At 37.4% G+C, this 25,732-nt stretch overlaps 1 protein-coding gene across 1 annotated transcript in view; it reads left to right on the forward strand.

Annotated features, from left to right (window-relative positions):
- The first annotated feature begins 18,242 nt into the window (after window positions 1-18,242).
- Window positions 18,243-25,732, forward strand: part of LOC140988402 (uncharacterized) — a 22,991-nt gene continuing 15,501 nt past the window's right edge. The window contains exon 1 of the mRNA XM_073457420.1: window positions 18,243-18,369. Within this exon, the coding sequence (XP_073313521.1) occupies window positions 18,243-18,369 (127 nt within the window). The remainder of the gene's footprint in view (window positions 18,370-25,732) is intronic.

Here is a 25,732-nt window from a genome sequence, read left to right on the forward strand (position 1 = left end):
TAAACGTGACAGTATTATTGTGGATGATATTTATTTATTTTGGCCTGTTTACTAAACGTGACAATATTGCTGTGGAAGATATTTATTTATTTAATTTGGCCTAAAGTGGTTGAGAATTTAGGTGAAGTTCACATATAGTGGGATGGGCCATGATAATAATTTAATAGATTGAGATAAGATTTCTATTTAGCCAAAACCCCTTGTCGACTCAAATTCAATAAATAGGGTTCTATAAAATAGAACAAAACTGATCCAAGTTAACAAAATCAAATTAAACAACATATTTTGGTCATTTTAGTTGAGATTTGGATTGGGTCTTATTGAAATTAAATAATTCTATGCCATACTGAATCAAATTGATTATCAACATAATTATATAATTTAAAAATATGACGAGCTAGCAAGGTCAGGCCCATTGAATTGAAAGTGAAACAATACCGTTGTCAACAATTATTTACGCCAAAATGTATTCACCATACGTCATTGTAAAGAGGATTTGGTGGGAGATAATCAACATAAACATAAGAATTTATCATACTAAATCATCCAGAATTTTAAGTGAAAACTTAAGCGTAAACGTATCTAAAATTATAATCTTGAATTCTTTAGAATGTGTCTTGATCTTCCAAAACTACGCGCTCTTCCTTTGAGAGAACCCTTTAGTTTTATCTTCTGAACTATTTTTTTAATGAGAGAGAATAGAAAACGAGATAACACACGATCTGAGGATTATGACCTATATATAAATAATGTCTATCATTATATTGTGATATTTCTGTTTTTGTCCATTACGAAAACAAAATTTATAATTATACTTTCGCATCTATACATTAAATGTCACAACCTATTAGATATGTAACGTCCGAAAAACCAACCTACGTAAATCGCATGCATGCAAAATTATTTCTATTGCTAAATCGTTTTATTTAATTGATTTTAAATGCTAGTATGATATTTATTATATGATTAAATATGTGATTTGCATGATTAAATGATAATATGACATGATTACATGAAATTTAAGGATTTTATCCGGATATTCGATAATAGGCAGGGGAAAGGAGACCGGGGACGACCAAGACAAGAATATGTATTTTTATTTAAATAATAGCAAGGCTTCTTAATATGATTAAAAATGATTTAATTTTTGCTAAAAATGTTGAAGTTCAAATTATTTTACGAGTCGGGCTCGATTTTTCCTAGGAAGCCGTTTTGGGTAAAACAAGGAGTTTTAAAAGACCAAAATATTATTTTATGGAAACTTATTTTATAAAATTTTATTATTTAATAATTAAGTGTTATTGGGCTCAATTTAATTAATTTAAGTAGGCCCAATTACCCTTAAGCTTGCAAGCCCAAAACCAAAGCCCATTTAACTTGCAAATTAAATTATAAATAAGTTACTTAGGGCTTTTTCACCCCACAATTCAGCCTCCATCAGCCGTGAAACACACCTCAAAGCACACACATAATTTTCAAAAAAAAGGAGGAAGAAAGAGCTTGTGTTCTTCGTCGTACGGTCGTCCAACTTCGCACCCTCGCCGAAGATCGTATATTCGAGCTTTATAAACGTAAAGACACGTTCTCTAAACTTTTTAAAACATCATAGAAATTATAATATGTGTGTGTTTAATTGTTTACGCATGAAAAATATGATTGTTGAATTATTTTTACGGTAGATCGTATATTTTCAAAAATGCGAGGATTTTATGCTATTATGAAAAACGTTTTTGAATCCGACGGACTAGCTACTAATATATGATAAAATATGATTGAAGTATGATGGAAACATGATAAATTAAATAGAAAACAAAATATATAACCGAAGGAAACAAGAGGATAATAGGGCCGTGGTTTTTTTGTGATTTGTTCTAATTCAAGGGCTGCTACTGTACATGCTTCGGGAGGGCTCGACCAGGTCTCGAGGGAGGCTCTTACTAGTCATGGTTAGGTCCTAGGAAGAGTCCTAAGGTGGCTAGGGTTCGAATTCTAGGCTTGTTGAAGGAGTCCACCCGAAGTGGGACTCCTCCAATATTCATGCACGGCTACTGCACAAGAGAGATGGCAGGTGGCCTGGGAACGAGCCAGGCTGGTCCATTAGGGTCCTAGGATGATGGGCAGGGGTTGGGCCAGGAGCAAGAGTGGTGGGCTCGCTGTTGGCTCGAGCAAAACGTGGGAACCGCAGGGCAGCAATGGAACGCGCAGCTTGGTCTTCGGGAAGGAGGCTGGCGCGCGGGTTCAGGGGCTTGGGCTGGTCTGGTCTGGGTCTGGGCGTGGTCCAGGGATGGTTTGGGCCAGGTGGACTCGGCTGAAAGTGCCCATGAAACGTCTGCTTTTTCGTTTTCTTAAAAAGTACTAGAATTTTTTTTAAAACACTCAATTTTCGGCCATATACATTTCCCACATATAAAATATTTTCCCCCTTAAAATAAAACACCAGTTATTGTTTGAAAATCAAAAAAAATAGTCAAAATATCAAATCGTCTAACATTTTACAAAACCTAAAAAGCAATAAAATTTGAAAAGTATAGCCATACTAAACCTCTCAAAATCTCTCAAAACATAATGAAAAAGTCGTAAAATCTTTTTACATAAACTTAAACATAAATGCGGAAAATAAAGCGCTGGTCCTCGTGTCATGTGCACCTTCAGTCCAGTCGGATCAACCATCAAGACCTCCCACAACATTATTATCATATTCACCTCCATCAACACACCTAGTGAGTCTAAAGACTCAACACAACATATCCTTGGTACTTAAAATAAAATTTTCATGACAATGCATAAACTTTAGATAAAAACATTTTCATAACATTTTCATGATGCAGAAACATATTCATATTCATATCCATATTCGTATCCATATTCATATCCATATCCATATCCATATTCGTATCCATATTCACATCCATATTCATATTCATATTCATATTCATATTCATATTCATCTTCATATTCATGTTCGTGTTTGTTGAATTCAGATCGTGATTGTGACTCGTATTCTTAATCGTATTGGACGATGGATCCATCTATAAAACCACAGTACTGGGAGGCGGGGACACCAGCGACACTCTAATCGGTCAACTGGATCTTGGCCAACGTATTAACATATTCGTATTTATATTCGTATCCGTATCCAAGGAAACACGATCATCGGGCTCCCACTGGGACCATAACCCTCACGATATCTCCAACATGTAGTAGTCACAATCCCTTCACATCCTTCAACATGTTATCATCACTAAAAAAAAATCATGCCTATACATATCGTTTTATTTTTTTAAAACCAAGCATGCAACATATCTTTTAAATGTCCAATTTAAAACTTAATAATTCACGAACATTTTAAAATTATATTTCCACATATAAAAATTCATAAACATCCACAATTATTGAAAATAATCATATTAGTATATAAAATAGCATTTAGGATAGTGCCATGACGTTTACTAATTTTTAAGTGTAAGATGACTGTTTTACCCCTGGACGTTAAATTTCACTATTTTGACTTTTTCTTAATTTCCTTGACTCTAACATGTCCCAAATAATTATTTAAACTTAAACTAAAATTCTCATAATTTTATTTAGCCTTAAAACTAGGTTTTTTAATTAATTCGTAATTAATCGTTTTGAAGGCGTTTTAATCCCGAAAAATTCCAAACTTTAATATAAAATTTTTAAATTTAAAATTTAGTCTTTTTATATTATTTTAGCCCTTATGAACAACGACTCGACCTCAGTGAGCCGTTTTTCACTTATTTAAGTTTAGAAAACCCTAACTTGACCCTAATTGGTTAGCACCGAGCCATCTTTCGATTTTCTCGAGCCGCCCTCGAACCATGTTGAACCAAACCCTGACCAACCCCCTTAGACACCCTACTGGACCTTAGGAACCCACGGAACAAGCCCCTAAATCCGAAACAAAGCTAGCCAATCCCCTACAACAGCTGGCCGCGAACTCAAACCAGCAAGGACTCTATGATGCGCCTTCCAGGCTTACCCAACGGACCCAAGCCCTACACCAGCCCCTCAAGCACTTACCTAGGACCCTAAGGAGTCGACCTAGCCCAGCCCACAGCCCCTGGCCAAGCCCTTGACCCTCCGCGCGGCTGCTGTACCAAGCGCGCCTTGCATGGCTTTCTCGGGTAGGAGTCCTAGCTTGCTAGGACTCCTCCCATGGCCCTTGACTCGAGTCCTTGCATGGCTAGGACTCTTCCCTTGACCTTGCCTAGCCCTTGGCTAGGCTCTGACCCAATCCAAGCCCAAGCCTAGCCCTTAAGAACCATAACCGAACCACCAAGGACTCCATGACAGGAAATAACGCACCAGCTTGTGTTCATGTTCGTGTATGGTGATTTGTTTGAATTCTAAGACTCCAAACTCATGTAAAACAATGTCTAAACATGTCCTAATCATGGTAGCCCCTTTGTGCACATAAAAAAACACAATTTGGATCAAAAATCATATTTGAAATTTCATGTCATATGCTAAAATCGAACTTGAACAAAAGTGTCACTTGTTTTCCAATATTTTCATGCATAAAAATATACTATGGTGTAATGATGTTTTGAAGGAAAGACGTATGCGTGCCTTTGCGTTTTTAACGCACGATTAATTGTTGACGATGACGAAGAACGGGACAAGACCTTGGCTTTCTCGATTTTCTTCTTCAATATTGTAGATGTTGTGTGCCGTGTGATGGGGTGCTTTTTCAGACTTGGAGGCGCGTAGTTATGGTATAGGGTTTGTGTTTTAATGTATTATATATACTAATTAAATCCTTGATTAGACTTAGGCCTATTAAGCATGCAAAATTAGGCCCATTAGTCTTAGTTAGGATTTAATTAAAATATTAAAATAGTTTTGGTAAAAATAAGTTTGTGAATTTAATAGACGGGTTGCCAAAAAGTTCGTATTTTGTTGAAAAACCAACACCGATAAAATTTACGTTTCGGCGTATAAAATCGCCTCCAAACCCCTTATTTTAAAAAATATGAAAAGCCAACACCCATATTTTAAATAATTAAAAACAATTATTTAATGAAAACATTTTCCTTTTTTTTCAGCTCTCGGTCTTCGTTTTTCGATCGCAACTTGAATTCCCATTTAAAATACAGTTTTATGCATAATGACAATTAAATCATATTTAACATATAGTCATGCATGACACATAATTAATTAAGCAATTAAATAAACTAACTACTTATTTTTTTATGTTTCCTAGATTTGCATGCAGTTGGATTACGTTGTCTTAATTTTGGACTTTACAATTTCTCCCCCCCTTAAATAAAATTTTGTCCTCGAAATTAGAATTTACCAAATAATTCTGGATAGCGATTCTTCAAGTCCCACTCGGTTTCTTAAGTAGCTTCTTCTTCCGAGTGATTTAGCCATTTGACCTTGACCATTGGAATGATTTTGTTTCGGAGTCTTCTTTCTTGCCTTGTCAAGATTTGAACAGGTCTTTCTTCATATGTCATATTTGGAGTCAATTGTAGAGGTTCATAGTTTAGAACATGTGACGGGTTTGACATATACTTCCGCAGCATCGAAATATGGAACACATTATGAACTCCTGATAGCATTGGTGGCAACGCCACTCTATAAACTAGTGTCCCAATCCTCTCTAAAATATCGAATATACCAATAAATCTTGGACTAAGCTTGTCTTTCTTGCCAAAACGCATAATATCTTTCATAGGTGTTATTTTAACAAATACATGGTCTCCCACTGCAAACTCTAAGTCCTGTCGTCTTTTATCCGCATAACTCTTTTGTCGGCTTTGCGCCGTCTTCATTCAGTCACGAATTTTGACTACAAGCTCGGTAGTCTCTTCAATCACATCTGGACCAATCTCTCTTCTTTCACTAACCTCGTCCCAATGAATAGGAGATCTACATTTTTCTTCCACAAAGTGCCTCGAAATGAGTCATCCCAATAGATGATTGGAAGCTATTGTTGTAGGTAAACTCCACTAGAGGTAATGTCGGTTCCCAACTGCCTTGGAAGTCAATAACACAAGCCCGCAGTAGATCTTCTAGAATCTGTATAACTCTCTCAGACTGACCATCGATTTGAGGATGAAATGCTGTACTGAATAATAACTTGGTCCCCATCGCTGCATGTAAGCTCTTCCAAAAAGATGACGTGAATCTCGAATCTCTGTCGGACACAATAGATACAGGAATCCCATGTAGACGTACTATCTCTCGAATATATAAGTCAATGTACTGAATCATGGTAAAAGTCGTCTTAACAGGTAGAAAATGCGCTGATTTCGTAAGACGATCAACTATCACCCATATAGCATTGAATCCCTTAATAGTTTTTGGTGATCCCACAACAAAGTCCATAGTGATGTTTTCCCATTTCCACTCAGGGATGGGAAGTGGCTTAAGTTTTCCCGCTGGTCTTTGATGCTCTGCTTTAACTTGTTGACATGTCAAACACTCGGATACAAACTTCAGAATGTGTCTCTTCATGCCTGGCCACCAATATAACAACTGCAAATCTTTGTACATTTTTGTGCTACCCGGGTGAATAGAATAAGGTGTGTCATGAGCTTCCTTCATAATAAGATCTCTCAAAGAATCGTCACTAGGAACCCATAACCGATCTCGATAACGAACTATACCATCCACCTCTGAATATAATTTCCGCCCCTTGGCTTCATCTCTGGCTCTGCACTTTTGCAATTTCTCATCGGTAGACTGTCTATCACGAATTCTGTTACTCAAAGTCGACTGTACTGATATTGTGGCAAGATTAGGGGCCTCGCCCCTAGCATAGACTGTAAGCTCAAACCGCTATATCTCAGACTGCAACGGTCTTTGAAGTGATAATTGAGTGACAACTTCTGCTTTTCTACTCAGTGCGTCTGCCACAACATTAATCTTGCCTCGCCCCTAGCATAGACTGTAAGCTCAAACTGCTATATCTCAGACTGCAATGGTCTTTGAAGTGATAATTGAGTGATAACTTCTGCTTTTCTACTCAGTGCGTCTGCCACAACATTAGCTTTCCCCGAGTGATAGCTAATCTCACAGTCGTAGTCCTTTACTAACTCAAGCCATCTGCGTTGTCTCATATTCAGTTTTTTTTGGGTGAAGAAGTATTCCAGACTTTTATGATCGGTGAATATTTTGCACTTCTCCCCATAAAGGTAGTGTATCCAAATATTCAATGCAAAAACTACTGCTGCAAGCTCAAGATCATGAGTAGGGTAGTTTTTCTCGTGAATTTTCAACTGTCTCGACGCATAAGCTATAACTCGGTCATTTTGCATCAGAACTGCGCCCAAACCAAGTTTAAAAGCGTCGGTATATAGAACATATTCCCCTTGCCCTGATGGCATAGATAAAACTGGCGCTGAAATCAAGGCCTGTTTCAACTTGTCAAAACTGTCTTGACACTCGGATCCCCAAATAAACTTTGCATTCTTCTTAGTCAAGGATGTCAATGGTACTGCAATGGATGAGAATCCCTTGATGAATTTGCGATAATAGCCAGCTAGTCTCAAGAAACTGCGAATCTCGGTAACACTCTTTGGTACTAGCCACTCTTTCACTGCCTCGACTTTGCTTGGATCAACTTCAACGCCATCACTAGAAATGATGTGGCCTAAGAAAGCCACCCTATCAAGCCAAAACTCGCACTTGCTGAATTTTGCATAAAGTTTTCTGTCTTGTAGTACTTGCAGTGCTGTCCTCAGATGACGACTATGCTCCTCTTTATTCCTCGAATAGATCAATATATCATCAATGAAGACTATAATAAACTGATCTAGATACGGCTGAAATACGCGACTCATGAGATCCATGAAGATCGCTGGCGCATTAGTCAGACCTAATGGCATGACCATAAACTCGTAGTGCCCATATCTAGTACGAAATGCCGTCTTGTGAACATCCGACTCTTTCACTTTCAACTGATGGTACCCAGATCGAAGATAAATCTTAGAAAACATCGATACTCCTTGCAACTGATCAAATAAATCTTCAATTCTTGGCAGTGGATACTTATTTTTGATAGTGACCCTGTTAAGCTCTCGATAATCAATGCATAGACGCATACTACCATCTTTCTTTTTCACAAATAATATCGATGCGCCCCATGGAGAATAACTAGGGCGAATAAAACCCTTGTCCAGCAACTCTTGGATTTGATCTTTTAATTCTTTCATTTCAGCGGGTGCTAGAAGATAAGGTGCTTTAGATATAAGAACAGTGCCCGACATTAGATCGATTGAGAATTCTACTTTACGAACGGGTGGGACTCCGGAAACGTCTTCGGGAAAGACGCTAGGAAAATCTTTAACAATATCTACATCTTCCAACTTCTGACTGATAGGTGCATGTGCAGTGGTAACACATGCTAGAAAAGCTTGACACCCGTGTTTAATAAGCTTCCTTGCACATAGACAAGAGATGATGTGCGGCATTTACTTGTTTCTCGCCGCCTCAAAGACAAAATATTTGCCACTAGGCGGTCGAATAGACGCAGATCGCTGACTAAAATCAATCGAAGCTCCATTCGCTGATAACCAATCCATCCGAAGTATGATATCAAATTAGGGCATAGGACGCACAATAAGATCTGCCCGAACCACATCTTTGCACAAACGAAGCTCCAGATCTTTGACAATTCTAGATGTGAGGATTTGATCACCGGAAGGAATAGAAACTTTGAAACCCAAACCCATATCTTGAGGAGTAATATTCAGTCTTTTGATGAAGGTTTCAAATATGAATGAATATGTAGCTCCGGAATCTAGCAAAGCATAGGTAGCTACTCTTTGAATGATAATCCTCCCTGCGGTGAAAACGTCTTTTAAATATTTTTGTGTTGAAGCTTAAGGATTTACTATCATTAATTTCCCAAAGGCTAGGTGAAGATTTCGTGTTGAACTTAAGCATTTCTTGAAAAATTTCATTTTAGCCCTTCAATTTTTCGAAACTCGCATTCTAGTCCCCTTTTTTTCCGAATATTTTCAATTTAACCCTTGTTTTATAATTTTGATTTTTAGCCCCTAATGTTTCGAGAATTACATTTTTGATCTTTTAAGAATTCAGAAATTGCACTTAGGTCCCTTATCTTGGGAATTATTGCATTTCGGTCCCTTAAATTTTGAAATTTCCCATTTGACCTCTTATAAATTCGGAACCATCAAAAGATCCCTTAATTAAGATTTCCTTTTAATTTTGGCCCCAAGATTTTTATTTGAAATTATTTCATCCTTTACATAAATTAATGCACCAAATTAAATATCGTTCTAGGGTTTTCTAAATTCGTAACTTAAATCCAACTAGGGTAGAACATGCAACCTAAATTCCACTAGGTTAGATCTTGTTCTCAATTCAATTCTGATAACCAATTTAACATTTCATTCAAATAAAAGCAATATAAAAATGTTAAATGACTAGGTTACCCGTGATGAGCGTAGTGTCTGCCTCTTCTTCAGCTTCCTCGGCATTCATAACGTATGCTCGTCCCATAGTAGGTGCATTCTTCTTTGGGCAGTCCGCTACTTTGTGCCCTTCTTCCTTGTATGTGAAACACCTAGAAGTACCCCACACACATGGTCCATAGCGTAGTCGATTGCACTTCTTGCATGGTTGTCCTTCTGCCGTCTTTGGTGCTGCAGGTGGTGGCTTTGATGGTGCTTGCTTCTTGACTTGACCTTGGGGCTTTTGAGGCCCTTGAGGTCTAGGAGGACCCGTATATGGCTTCTTATTTGGTTGATTGTTGTTCTGATGTTGCTGCCTCTTGCGTTGTAACTCAAACTTGATGTCCTTCAAGGATTGTTCAGACTGGAATGCATAAGTGACTGCAGTGGCATAATCCGAAGGACGCATCATCATAGCATTATTCCGTATCGTAGGTCATAGACCATCCATGAAGTGTCTAAGCTTTTCTTCGGCATCCCTGACAATAAGGGGTACACAGTGACAACCCCTATCGAATTTCTTCACAAATTCAGCAACAGTAGCGTCTCCCTGACGGAGAGTCATAAATTCCCTCTTTAATCGACTTCTAACATCAGCAGTAAAATATTTATCGTAAAATATAGTTTTGAATTGAGCCCAAGTAAGTGTGGCAAGGTTAACACCCTGCTCGGCTCTTTCCCACCATAAAGAAGCGTCATCCCTAAATAGATAAGTAGTACACCTCACACGGTAAGCATCTCCCATATCCAGATAGTGAAATTGTATCTCGAGTGAACGAATCCAACCCTCCGCAGAAAAAGGATCGGTAGTGCCAGAAAATTCCTTCGGCGCTAGCCTCCGGAACTAGTCATATATATTATGTTGTGGCCTCGGTGCCTGCTGCATCTGCTGCTGCAACTGCTGTTGCTGTAAATGTTCCTGCGAGCCATCCCCTCTAAAGCACGAGTAGGCGCATCTCCTGGAGGTGGTGGTGGTGGTGCATTCCCTTGATGATTCACGCTGTTCTCGGCTTGATTCTCATTAACAAGGGCACGTCTAGGAGGCATTGTATCTGAATGTTTTCCAAATTCTAACGTAACCAACATGCATTTAAATCTAAGTTTTCTAATCATGTGACATATCCTACTTCATTTTTAGCAATTTACGCATGCAACGCATAAATACTCAAAAAGCTAGTAAACATGTAAGGTAAATATATTATTCAAGTCAATATGCAGGTAACATCGTATCAAATCATATAAAGCATGTAAAACTTACAAATTGAGGCTTGACAACTGATCTTTCCGGCACTGATGGTGGCACAACCCTTTACAGGACCTTTGGTCTGATACCAACTGAAACGTCTGCATATTCGTTTTTTTAAAAAGTACTAGAATTTTTTTTTGAAACACTCAATTTTCGGCCATATACATTTCCCACATGAAAATATTTTTATAAAATATTTTACCCCTTAAAATAAAACACCAGCTATTATTTGAAAATCAAAGGAAATAGTCAAAATATCAAATCGTCTAACATTTTACCAAACCTAAAAAGCAATAAAATTTGAAAAGTATAGCTCATACTAAACCTCTCAGAATCTCTCGAAACATAACTAACAAGTCGTAAAATCTTTTAACATTAACATAAACATAAATGCGGAAAATAAAGCGCTGGTCCTCGGGTCATGTGCACCTTCGGTTCAGTCGGGTCGACCATCAAGACCTCCCACAACATTATTATCATATTCACTTGCATCAACACACCTAGTGAGTCTAAAGACTCAACACAACATATCTTTGGTAACAAGTATTACATATAAAACCACATGCAACACTGAAAAATACTTGTACTTAAAATAATATTTTCATGACAATGCATAAACTTTAGATAAAAACATTTTCATAACATTTTCATGATGCACAAACATATTCATATCCATATTCATATTCGTATCCATATTCATATTCATATTCATATTCATGTTCGTGTTTGTTGAATTCAGATCGTGATTGTGACTCGTATTCTTAATCGTAATGGACGATGGATCCATCTATAAAACTACAGTACTGGGAGGCGGGGACACCAGCGACACTCTCATCAGTCAACTGGGTCTTGGCCAACGTATTAACATATTCGTATTTGTATTCGTATCCGTATCCAAGAAAACACGATCGTCGGGCTCCCACTGGGACCATAACCCTCACGATATCTTCAACATGTAGTAGTCACAATCCCTTCACATCCTTCAACATGCTATCATCACTTAATAAAAATCATGCATATACATATCGTTTTATTTTTTTGAAACCAAGCATGCAACATATCTTTTAAATTTCCAATTTAAAACTTAATAATTCACGAATATTTAAAAATCATATTTCCACATATAAAAATTCATAAACATCCACAATTATTGAAAATAATCATATTAGCATATAAAATAGCATTTAGGACACTGCCATGACGTTTACTAATTTTTAAGTGTAAGATGACCGTTTTACCCCTGGACGTTAAATTTCACGTTTTTGACATTTTCTTAATTTCCTTGACTCTAACATGTCCCAAATAATTATTTAAGCTTAAATTAAAATTCTCATAATTTATTTAGCCTTAAAACTAGGTTTTTTAATTAATTCGTAATTAATCGTTTTGAAGGCGTTTTAATCCCAAAAAATTCCAAACTTTAATATAAAATTCTTAAATTTTAAATTTAGTCTTTTTATATTATTTTAGTCCTTATGAACCACGGTTCAACCCCCGTGGACCGTGTTTCACTTATTTAAGTTTAGAAAACCCTAACTTGACCCTAATTGGTTAGTATCGAGCCATCTTTAGATTTTCTCGAGCCGCCCTCAAACATTGTTGAACCAAACCCTGACCAACCCCCTTAGACATCCTACTGGACCTTAGGAATCCACGGAACAAGCCCTTAAATTAAAAACGAAGCTAGCCAATCCCCTAAAACAGTTGGCCGAGAACTCAAACCACCAAGGACTCTATGATGCGCCTTCCAGGCTTACCCAACGGACCCAAGTCCTGCACCAGCCCCTCAAGCACTTACCTAAGACCATAAGGAGTCGACCTAGCCCAGCCCACAGCCCCCTGGCCAAGCCCTTGACCCTCCGCGCGGCTGCTGCACCATGCGCGCCTTGCATGGCTTTCTCGGGTGGGAGTCCTAGCTTGCTAGGACTCCTCCCCTGGCCCTTGACCCTGTCCAGCCCCTGGCTAGGCCCTGACCAAAGCCGAGCCCAAGCCTAGCCCTTAAGAACCATAACCGAACCACCAAGGACTCCATGACCGGAAATAACGCACCAGCTTGTGTTCATGTTCGTGTATGGTGATTTGTTCGAATTCTAAGACTCCAAACTCATGTAAAACAATGTCTAAACATGTCCTAATCATGGCAGCCCCTTTGTGCACATAAAAAAACACAATTTGGATCAAAAATCATATTTGAAATTTCATGTCATATGCTAAAATCGAACTTGAACAAAAGTGTCACTTGTTTTCCAATATTTTCATGCATAAAAATATACTATGGTGTAATGATGTTTTGAAGGAAAGACGTATGCGTGCCTTTGCGTTTTTAACGCACGATTAATTGTTGACGATGACGAAGAACGGGACAAGACCTTGGCTTTCTCGATTTTCTTCTTCAATATTGTAGATGTTGTGTGCCGTGTGATGGGGTGCTTTTTCAGACTTGGAGGCGCGTAGTTATGGTATAGGGTTTGTGTTTTAATGTATTATATATACTAATTAAATCCTTGATTAGACTTAGGCCTATTAAGCATGCAAAATTAGGCCCATTAGTCTTAGTTAGGATTTAATTAAAATATTAAAATAGTTTTGGTAAAAATAAGTTTGTGAATTTAATAGCCGGGTTGCCAAAAAGTTCGTATTTTGTTGAAAAACCAACACCGATAAAATTTACGTCCCGGCGTATAAAATCGCCTCCATACCCCTTATTTTCAAAAATATGAAAAGCCAACACCCATATTTTAAATAATTAAAAACAATTATTTAATGAAAACATTTTACTTTTTTTTCAGCTCTCGGTCTCCGTTCTTCGATCGCAACTTGAATTCCCCTAAAAAATAAATTTTAATGCATAATGACAATTAAATCATATTTAACATATAGTCATGCATGACACATAATTAAGTAAGCAATTAAATCAACTAACTACTTATTTTTTTATATTTCCTAGATTTGCATGCAGTTGGATTACGTCGTCTTAATTTTGGACCTTACAGTCCAAGTTTGGCTAGGAGTCTATAGGCGTGAGGTTCCTTCCATGCGCAGGGTTGGTCTTGGTTCCAGGAGGCTTGTGGTGGGTTAGGGTCATGTTTTTTGGGCTGGGCTTGGTCAAAATGGTTCCTAGGTGGGTTGGCTCAGGTTTGGCTTGAGGTGGCTCGACCATGGCTCAAGTATTTTGGGAAATGGCTCGGTGTGTCCTTATATGTGTCAACTTCAAATTTAATAAGACTAAAATTGGAACCGTGGGTCCACGCGCGGTTAATGGCTCACAAGGGTAGAATAAATAATAAAATATTATGTTTAAAATTTGGGGTCAAAATAATGAGTTTTGGATTTATCCGAGATTTAATCGCCACACGAAACGCGAATTAAAGAATTAATTGAAAAGCCTAGTTTTAAGCTTTATAAAATTATGAAAAATTATATTTAAGCTTAAATAATTATTTAGAATGAGCACATGTCATTAAAAGTGAAAAAAAGATAAATTCGAGAATTTTTACGTCCAAGGGTAAAACAATAATTTTACACTTGGAAAAATACGTAAACGCTTGGCAGTGTCCCGAAGGATCATAATGCTTGTTAAATGATATTTTATGATTTAAAATAATTATTTTGATGATATTATTTTATTTGATGATTTATTGTAAAGCTGTGCAATTTGTACTGTTTAAAAATGCTATTTTTGGAAAGATATGTTATTTTATGATTTTAAAAGGAAAGGAAAAATATTTTGAGGGATGTGAATTGACTGTGACATATGATATATGATTTGTGGGGGATCCGTTTATGTGATAATGATGAACTTACAATTTTGTTGGGATGACGTGAGGGCGAAGGCCCAGAGAGACCCTATATACGGGCCAAGGTCCCAAAGGAATTTCGTTTATGGGCCAAGGCCCAGAGGGACCCCATGTATAGGACAAGGCCCCAGAAGGACTCCGACGATCGTATTTTCACGGTGGAGCCTAGTGCACACCCCCATGGGCCATGTGGAGCTGAAGACTGATCAGTCGACCGAGGATAAAAGCTAGTCACTTTCAAGGATCAAAATTCACCCAAAATGATATATGATTGAAAGCTTTAAGATTTTAATGATTTTATGATATATGATTTTATGATGATGAGTAAAGCTATTTTTAAATGATTTTTAAAGGATTTATTCATGTTTAAAGTGATTTTACGATTTATGATTTAATTATGCTTAAATGATTTTAAATTATTTATTTATGTTCAAAAGATATTTTAAATAAAAGTATGATTTTAATGTATATGATTGTATATGTATTAAATGATATCCATGTTTAGAATGTGCTGAGTCTTTAGACTCACTAGGTTTGTATGATGCAAGATTTGATGATTTGTGGAGGCGGTGACGATTGAGTGCAGCAGTACACACCCGAGAGATTTTATGTTTCCGCACTAGCTTGATAAATTTAGGATTTAAAGATTATGTTAATGATTTTTATTATAGATATTTATTATGCTTTATTTTTATTGTTATTTGATCTTTTCAAAGGTCAATTTAGGTATTTTTGATTAGTTGATGATTTATGATTTTATTTTATGCACTTGAGATTTAAATTGTTAATTTATTATGATTGTTATAAATGGTAAGTTATTTTATTTAGTATTTTTGAGTTTATGATTTATGATCAGAAAAAAATGAGGTCGATTCAAGATACATTAAAGCCTAATAACCCGAAACATTAGTTGATCACTTTCTTTTGGACTTAATTTAACCGAAAACCCAAAATACACAATTATTCACATATAAGCTCGTATAATAAAATTGATTCAACAATCTTTCACTTGGTCTATATGTGTAACCTTATATTTATGTTTGTGAGCGTAACCTTATGAGAGTAAAAATATTGTCATTCTGAAATGTATCTATAACTAATATGGTACATCGATCACTTCAACGTAGGATCAAAATATTCTTCGCTACACTCAAAGTAACTAGAATCATCAATGGTCACATTACCAACACAACTAAATGTCATTGATTTTTAAGTGGATGTGAAGCATGGAAATTTCATGCATTGTGATCATAACATGCCTATTTCCAACTGGTCCTCCCTAAACTTTATTGAAATCAAACTTTAAACTATAATTAGAGTGCGAGTTAACTTGAAATTTATTTCTGTATAAAATAAATTTACACAATTGTAATTGAAAATGTCTAAAACTAAAAAACATTTAAAATAACAAACTCCCACTAAAAAAATTTCCTCAATTGACATAACACTCATATGAGCAGTGTGCTCATGAAACTATTTCAGTGGTATTCCCTTAGTAAATAGATCTGCAACCATAGAGTTTGTACCGATATGCTCAATAAACAACTTTGCACTCTAAATTCTTTATTTAACAATCAGAAACTTGATGTCAATATGTTTTGACTTTGTTGAGCTCCTATTGTTATCATAATACATAAATGCTGATTTATTGTCACAAAGTATTCTTAGTGGCCCTTTAATGCTATCAATGATCCGCGGTACCATGACAAAATTTTGCAACCATATTCCATGATTAGATGCCTCATAACACGCTACAAATTCAACTACCATGGTAGAAGAGGCTATAAGTGACTGTTTAGCACTCTTCCATGAAATGACGCCTCCAGCAAGTAGATAAATGTAGGCCGACGTAGATTTCATACTATCTTGGCATCCAGCAAAATAGGAGCCAGTATACCTAATGATCTCAAGCTAATCCAACCTCCAATATTTGAACATGTAATCTTTTGTTCTATGTTGGTACCGTAAAACTCTTTTGACTACTTTCCAATGTTCCATTCCTAGATTACTTAGATATCTTTCCAACATTCATGTCACATACGAAATATCTCGATGTGTACAAACATGAGCATACATTAGACTCCTTACTGCAGATGCATAGAGTATCTTCTGTATTATCTTTTCCTCAAAATCATTCTTGGGATATTGTTTGAGACTAAATTTGTCTCCCTTAGTCACATGAGTATCTATTGGTTTACAGTTTTGCATCTCATATCGCTTGATAACTTTTTCAATATTGCCATTATGAGATAATCTAAGAATACCTCAAGAGCGATCCCGTTGTATCCGGGTACTCAACACAAAAGATGCATCACAAAGATCTTTCATCTCAAAATTATTAGCTAGAAATCTCTTGGTGTCATGAAAAAACTCTATATCGTTACTAGCGAGAAGAATGCCATCAAACATATAAAATCAAAAAAATATGCTTACTTTTGCTGGACTTATGGTATACACAATCATCGATCAAATTCATATAAAAAAACAAACGAAATGATCACTTGATTAAATTTGAAATACTATTCTCAAGATGTCTGCTTAAGCCTATAGTTGAATTTTTTTAGTTTGCAAACCATATTATTTTTGTCTTTGGGCACAATTTTCTGGTTGCACCATATAAATCATTTCATCAATGTTATCATTTAGAAATTCAGTTTTTACATTCATTTGATGAAGCTTAAGATTGAAATGCTTTACCAAAGCCATTATTATCCTTAAAGAGCCTTTCGCAGAAACTGGAGAGAAACTCTATTGTTAATTAATGTCTTCTTTCTCTGTAAATCCTTTAACGACAAGACGAGCCTTATATTTTTCCAAATTTCATTCCGAATCTCTCTTGAATTTAAATATCCATATGCAACCAATGAGCTTCGTATCTTTAGGCAATGGGACAAGATCTCATACTTTATTTTCCTTCATGGAATTTATCTCCTCATTCTTGGTATCATTCCAATGTCTGCCTCATGTTCTTGATGAAATACAAAGTATTCATCTGGCATTGCATTTGTCTTCTCTCTAGTGGATCTCCTTAATGACATAAGTTCTGGAGATCTTGAGTTTGTTCATCTGGAATGGGAGGATCTCTAATATTGTCTTCCTGTATTGTGTCTTGGTCAAAGTGAGGAATGCGATCCTGATCAATGTCCAATACATATGTGGAAATATTTACATATTCCTCTTCAAAGAAAATATCCCTTACTTTATCTCTTCCCCCGCAAACGCAACATCCTTAAAGAACCGAGCATTTCTTGACTCAAAAATCGACTTACTTGTGAGATCATAAACTGTAGGATCGAGCGCTTGCCGCTTTACCAAAAGCTATAGCTGGTGGTAACGGTGCAACTCAAATCTTTTAAACCGCATAGCAGCTCAAGAACCACGGTTCGATCGCTCTACCAAGCAGGGACAATTATTGCACCCAACAATCTCCCTCCCAATAATTGCACTCCTTGCAACAAATGAGAATCAAACCCGTGACCATGGCTCTGATATCAATTGTAGGACCTAGCGCTTGCCACTTTACCAAAAGCTATAGCTGATGGTAATGGTGCAACTCAAATCTTTTAAACCGCACAGCAGCTCAAGCACCACGGTTCGATCGCTCTACCAAGCAGGGATAATTATTGCACCCAACATAAACCTTGTACTCTAAGATCTTTCAGAATATCCAATAAAATAACAGTTGACCGTCCTTGAGTCCAGTTTCGTTTCATTAGACTTATAAGGCCTTGCCTCAGCTGGATATGCCCAAACATGCAGATGCTTAGGACTACGCTTTTTGCCTATCCAAATTTCATAAAGAGTTTTGGTCATTGCCTTAGTTGGAACCTTGTTAAGGATATAGCTGTGGTCTTTAGTGCTTATCCCCAGAGTGATTTTGGTAAGCTGGAATGATTAATCATACTCCTTACCATATCCTTAAGCGTTCTGTTTCATCTTTCTGCAACACTATTCATTGTGTGCGAACCCGGTATAGTGTACTGTGGGACGATAGCACATTCCTCTAGGAATTTAGCAAAAAGTCATGGACCTTGATCACCTGAACTGTCATATCTACCATAGTAATCACCACCACAGTCAGATATAATGGTTTTAATTTTCAAGCCAAGTTGATTATCAACTTCAACTTTATAATATTTGAACACATCTAATGATTGTGTTTTTTTATGAATGAGATAAATGAAGTCATATCTTGAAAAATTGTCTGTGAATGTTATAAAATATTGTTGATCATTCCAAGAAGCCAAAGGGAATGATCCACAAATATCAGTATGTATAAGTTCTAAAAAGCCTGAACACCTGTTGGCTTCAAATATTCTTTTGTTGGTCTGTTTTTTTTAATACAATTAACACAATTATTAAAATAAGTATAATCTACAGATTCGATAATTTTGCTTGACACAAGTCTCTTTATTCTCATTTCAAATATATGATCCAATCTATTGTGTTATAATGTAGTTGAATTCTCACTGGTTAATTTTTTTTAATGCCTCTGCTTGTTTACAGGTGTAAAAGCCCGTACTTCGTATTCATATTTTTCGCGGAGTTATTAAAACTTTTTTAACGGCCAAAAACATGACTTTTGTAACTCATTGGGGTACTGTCCAATCCAAGGCCACATGCTAAAAGCCAGCCAAGAACTCAAACAAGACCCCTGAACCGAAATAATTATGCTGTCCAAGTGCAGTGGCACCAGCTGTGCATGTGGTGTCTAATTTATGAAACAAATGGCCATTGGGCTTGAACCACTGACCAGAGTCTCTTACCAACACCCTAAGGCGTGACTTGAACCATGGCTAAGGGCACTAGGCCAACCACAATCTAAGCAAACACCTATGACAACCCAAAGCTCTAACCGAGAGCACCAAATTCTGCCTAGAGTGATGTGTTGAATCGTTTGCTGTCTTGTATCGTTCCGGTGGCCATATGATCATCCATGGCTTGATCTAGACATGATGAGGTATTGTGTGAACCATGGCTAAGAGCTAAAAGCCAAACACCATCCACTCAAACCCCCAAACCCAAAGGTTCACTCACCCACGTCCGAAACAAGAAAACCGAGGGGCACTTGTGTTGTTGTATTAAAATTTTGATGTATCCATGAACAAAGTCTTGAAAGGCCATCTTGGTCACGTCTTAGCCATGCTAAGAGAGAGTTCTAACCATGGTTACAGGCCCTGGGCCAACCAAGATTCGAACATTCCCTTAGAAAAATCAGAAAACAAAATCGTGACTCAACTTGCAACTATGGGAAAGTTTGCTGTCAAGTCTTTAACCTGAGTGCATGGGCTTGAATCAATGAACCAAGAACATCCTAACACACTCATAATCATGCCTAGATGCAGCCTTGAGTGCCTGGAAGCGACCAACTTCCTGTAACCAACAAAACAACCCCAAACGTGAGTTACAAAGCAAATGGCCGAGAAGGCCTGTACAGAATTTTCGCATGGTTGCTGTCATTTTCGGTTGTGTTCCTTAAATCATGAACATATAATGGTTTAAAAATATCTATAGGACTTGATTGAAGAGGAAATAAACCATATATACATGCCTGGAAATTGGTTGAAGAAGAAAACAAACAATACGACGAACACGGCGCGGCGGAGTCGGAGTTGTATTTTTCTTTCTAAATTCCCTGCTGCTAACACACGATTTCAAGCTGCTGTTTTCTCTGAAAATTTTGAAGGTAGGATAGGGGAAAAGGCTAGGTAATAAAGGTACAGGCTACAAATTAAATGAGGAGTTTGATTTAGCAATTCCATTCTTTATATCCTTGTTGCTCGAGAGATATGGAATGATGTGCTAGATTATTGGATTGAGGGGAATTAGGTGGGTGTGATGACCGAAATCTGGTAACAATTGCAAAGTAAAATATTGCTCAAATCTTGTATTTTGAATTCTTAAAGTTTTAAACATTCATTATGTATTTTAGTGAACTAATAAATTAAATTAGGATAAAATTTTATTGCATGGCATGCCTTGGTCTAAAAATTAATTATTAAAAAGTTAGTTTATAATTTCTTGAATATATTAGGCCTAGATTAATTTATCCCAATTGGTTATAAATTTTAATTTAGGCTTTTAACCAAATATTGGACATAAAAGAATTTCTTTAATAATTTAAATCCACTTAATTTAATAAATCTTAAAACATTCTTTATCATTAAATTAAATTATTCCTTGGCTTAAATTAAATTTAGGAATATTTTCTTATTATTAATCTTATCTCAATTCTCCAAACTCCAGTCCGACCTCACGTATTTATCTGAAAAGATAAAACTAAACCTCTGCGATTAAAATAAATAATCATGACTTAAAACGAATTAAACCCTTCATATATATATACATATATATATATATAATCGTTTTTAATTTAAATAATAGTAATTATGCATGGCTCATACGTAATCTGATTTTTTGGGTTCTACAACTCTCCCCCCTTAAAAGAAATTTCGTCCTCGAAATTAAAACTTACCGAATAACTCGGGATACCAACTCTTCAATTCTGGCTCAGATTCCCACGTAGCTTCTTCCTCCGAATGATTAAGCCATTTGACCTTCACTAGTTTGTTACGAAGCTATTTCTCCTGTCTGTCTAAGATTTGCACTGGTCTTTCTTCATAAGACAGGTCCGGAGTGAGCTGCAACGGTTCAAAGTTCAAGACATGCGAAGGATTCGCCATATATTTCCTCAACATAGAGACGTGAAACACGTTGTGTACTCCAGCCAGATTCGACGAAAGAGCAACACGATAAGCTAACGTCCCAACCCTGTCGAGGATCTCAAATGGTCCGATGAATCACGGACTGAGCTTTCCTTTCTTCCCGAATCGCATGACACCTTTTATAGGTGCTATCTTCACGAAAACATGTTCGCCAACGGCAAACTCTAGATCCTTCCTCCTCTGATCTGCATAACTCCTCTGTCGACTCTGAGCAGTCCTCATCCTATCGCGGATCTTGACTACTACATCGGCATTCTGCTGAACAATCTCTGGACCCAATTCTGATCTCTCTCCTACTTCAGCCCAATGAATAGGCGATCTACACTTACGACCGTACAGTGCTTCCATACCAATAGACGACTGAAAACTGTTGTTATAGGCGAAATCCATCAATGGCATCTTCGAATCCCAACTCCCTGAGAAATCGAGGACACATGCACGGAGAAGATCTTCCAAAATCTGGATAACTCTCTCTGACTGATTATCCGTCTGAGGATGGAAGGCTGTGCTAAACAACAACTTCGTACCCATAGCTGAATGCAAACTCTTCCAAAAGGAGGAAGTGAATCTGGGATCTCGGTCAAACACTATAGAAACGGGAATACCATGAAGTCTGACTATCTCTTGGATATACAACTCTGCATACTGAATCATGGTGAAAGTCGTCTTAATAGGTAAGAAGTGCGCTGACTTGGTAAGACGATCAACAATCACCCAGATAGCATGTGACCCTCTGACTAACTTCGGCAAACCAACCACGAAGTCCATGGTAACATTCTCCCACTTCCAATCGGGAATAGGAAGAGGCTTGAGCATACCTGTTGGTCTCTGATGTTCCGGTTTCACTAGCTGATACGTTAGACACTCGGATACAAAACGTCTGATATCTTTCTTCATCCCGGGCCACCAATACAACAACTGCAGATCTTTGTATATCCTCGTACTCCCAAGATGAATAGAGTACGGTGACATATGGGCCTCCAATAAAATATACGCTCGAATAGAATCGCTGCTAGGTACCCACATTCTGTCTCGATATCTCACAATGCCGTCGCTAACTGTATACAAGATACTGCCCTTGGCCTCATCTCTCTGCCTCAACTTCGTCAACTGTTCATCTGCTGGCTGTCCACTGCGAATACGGTCTAGAAGAGAAGACTGAATCGTCAAAGTAGATAGACGGGGAACTCTACCTCGAGGATATGTTTCTAGGTCAAACCTCTGTATCTCAAACTGAAGAGGTCTCGGAATCACCAGATGAGTCATCACTGCGACTTTCCTGCTTAGCGCATCCGCAACTACATTAGCTTTTGCCAGGGTGGTAGCTAATGTCACAGTCATAGTCCTTCACTAGCTCCAACCAACACCTTTGACGCATGTTCAACTCTTTCTGCGTAAAGAAGTACTTGAGGCTCTTATGGTCGGTAAAGATTTGGCACTTCTCTCTGTACAAATAATGCTTCCAAATCTTCAAGGCAAATACTACGACTGCCAACTCTAGGTCGTGGGTAGGGTAATTCTTCTCATGGATCTTGAACTGACGAGAAGCATATGCCATCACCTTTCCATGCTGCATCAACACTGTGCCCAAACCGAGCTTCGAAGCATCGGTATACAAAACAAAATCTCTGGGCCCTGACGGCATGACCAATACTGGTGCTGAAATAAGAGCTTGCTTCAGAGAATCGAAGCTCTTCTGACACTCATCGCTCCACACGTACTTAGCGTTCTTCTTTGTCAACGACGTGAGTGGAACTGCGATAGAGGAGAATCCCTGAATAAACTTCCGATAATATCCTGCTAGCCCAAGGAAACTACGGATCTCCGATGCATTTTGCGGCACAACCCAATCTTTGACTGCTGCAATTTTTGCTGGGTCTACCTCAATACCGCTGCTATAAATGACGTGGCCTAAGAACTCCACCTTTTCTAACCAGAACTCTCACTTACTGAACTTCGCGAATAGCTAGTACTTTTGCAAGGTCTGCAAAACTGCGGTCAGATATCTGCTGTGATCCTCTTGATTCTTTGAGTAGACGAGAATGTCGTCTATGAATTGTAAAAGGCCCGTATTTCGTATTCATAATTTTGCGGAATTATTAAAAATTTTCTAAATAAATAATTAACTTGCCCAATTTATAAAATAAACATGTATATAATTTTAACTTTAAAATAACAGCGGAAGCAAATCTTGTTTTCAAACAAAAATTTAAAAATAATCCAACGTATTAAAACTGAGTTTGAATAATAAAAGGTGCATAAATTAAAACATGAGGTCCTCGGGTATACTACTGCTGCCCCAAGATCGCTCACTGGTCTCCGCCCGCGGTCTCGACCTCATCAATACCTACGACAATCAAGTCTAGTGAGTCTAAAGACTCAACATGTATATATCGTGAATAACAAGTAAATATATCATAAAATCGCATGCAACGTAAAAATATAGTATCGTAAAGTGCATGGTGAAAATCGTATCATGAATAATTATAACTACGTGCATATCTGAAAAGCATACGTAAAAGCTTTGCTCAATAGAGCTCTATCATGTCATATCATAATTTTCTGGTAGAGATAATGTTTCTAAGCAAGTGGTCCATAACATAACGTAAGCGCCTGATTAGACTAAACCACAGTATACTGGGCGGCAGAGATCAATCACAGCCCTTGGACTGGATGTCCGTACCCATACATAATCATAAACCGGTCGTAAGTCACCGGGTGGAGAGGTTCTCGGTTGCGCCTACCGACTTCCAAACCCATAAGCGTAAGGTGGCCACAAGACATATCGCATATATCTCAAAAATAAACATTTTATATTTTTATGCACGTAATATAACTATAACCTTATTTTTACCGGATGAGTTGGATCGTTCCCAGGCTTGCTGCGACTTACTACTAATATGTGACACATGCAATAAATCTTAACTTGCCCAAAACTTGACAATTGAACCAAAAATGAGACGATTCGGACCAACAACTTGATTTTTAATCATGGCATGTACCAACCTGAACCAACATTAAACCGACGTTTAACCATGATTAACAATACCCCAAACATACTGAAAAACATGCATAAGAATTGCAAAACACGAAAATAGGTGAAAGGAATCCAAAAACATAAAACACTCTTCCGAGAGTCATTTTGGCACCTTTCACCGTAAATTCTCGTATGACCTCTAAACTCAACCAAATCACAAACGGCCAAAAACATGACCTTTCTAACTCATTTAGGTACTGTCCAGTCCAAGGCCATGGGCTAAAAGCCAACCACAACCCTAGCAAACACCTAGGACAATTACAACACCCAATCGAGAATACAACTTTCTGTGTAGTGTGATGTATTGACTTTTTTTACTGTCTTGGGTCGTTCCAATGGCCATTTGATTGACCATGGCTCAATCTAGACATGATGGAGTGTTGTATGAACCATGGCTACGGGCTAGGAGCCAACCATAATCCAATCCACACCCCAAAGCCGAAACAAACTCACACAGGAAATGGAAAAACCGAAATATGTTCTTGTGTTGTTGCTGAAAACTTTTGAGGGAACCATGAACCAAAACTTGAAAGGACACTTTGGTCACGTCTTAGACATGTTAAGGGAGAGTTCTAACCATGGCTACAGCTCCTAGGACAGCCAGGATTCGAACAGCCCTTAAACAACTCAATGACAGAAAATCGTGACCCAATCTGTGGCTTGTGGGAAAACATTTGCTGTCATGCTTTTGTTTGAAAGGTTTGGACCCAAATCAGTGAAACAATAAATCCCTAACACACTCTAAAACATTCCTAGAAGTAGTCATGTGTGCCTGAAAACGAAGCAACACCCTGTAATCAACAAAACATCTCAAACCGTGAAGTTGGAAATCAAATGAGTTGAGAAAATCTGTGCAGATTTTTACTTGGGAACTTGCTGTCAATTTCGTGATTTTTGCTTGAATCATGGTTATATAATGGTTTAAAAATATCTATAGGACTTGATTGAAGAGAAAAGAAACAATATATACATGCCTGGAATTTGTTTTGACAAAAAAAAACAAATCAATATGACGAATGCGAGCGGCGGAGCGGAGTTGAGTTTTCCTTCTTGTTTCAGCTACTGTTATCACGTTCCTAAGCTGCTGGTTTCTGATGTTTTTTGAGGGTGAGGGTGTAGGCTTGTTAGGCAATGAAGAGGAGTGTTATAGGAGGTGTTAAAGGTGCCATAATATGCATTTAGTTTGGGGGTTACAAGTGAATAAGTTGAAGGGTTTTGAATTGTTTCCTCCTTCCCTTGTTGCCGATTCTTTTCTCACTTTTGTAGCATGTTCTCTTTTATTTGCTAGCACATTGAATTGAGGAAGAATTAAGGTGTATTATTGTATTTGAATTTTATTACTAATTAAAGAATTAAAATGAGGGAATGAATTCACCTTGATGTCCATTTAGAAGTGTCTTGAATGGGGAGTTACCAAACTTTTGAAATGGTTTACGAGTTGACTAGATTGTTACTAATATTGCATGTACAATGTTGTTTAA

Source organism: Primulina huaijiensis, chromosome 11 (assembly GCF_012295235.1).
Source record: "Primulina huaijiensis isolate GDHJ02 chromosome 11, ASM1229523v2, whole genome shotgun sequence".
Lineage (NCBI taxonomy): Eukaryota > Viridiplantae > Streptophyta > Magnoliopsida > Lamiales > Gesneriaceae > Primulina > Primulina huaijiensis.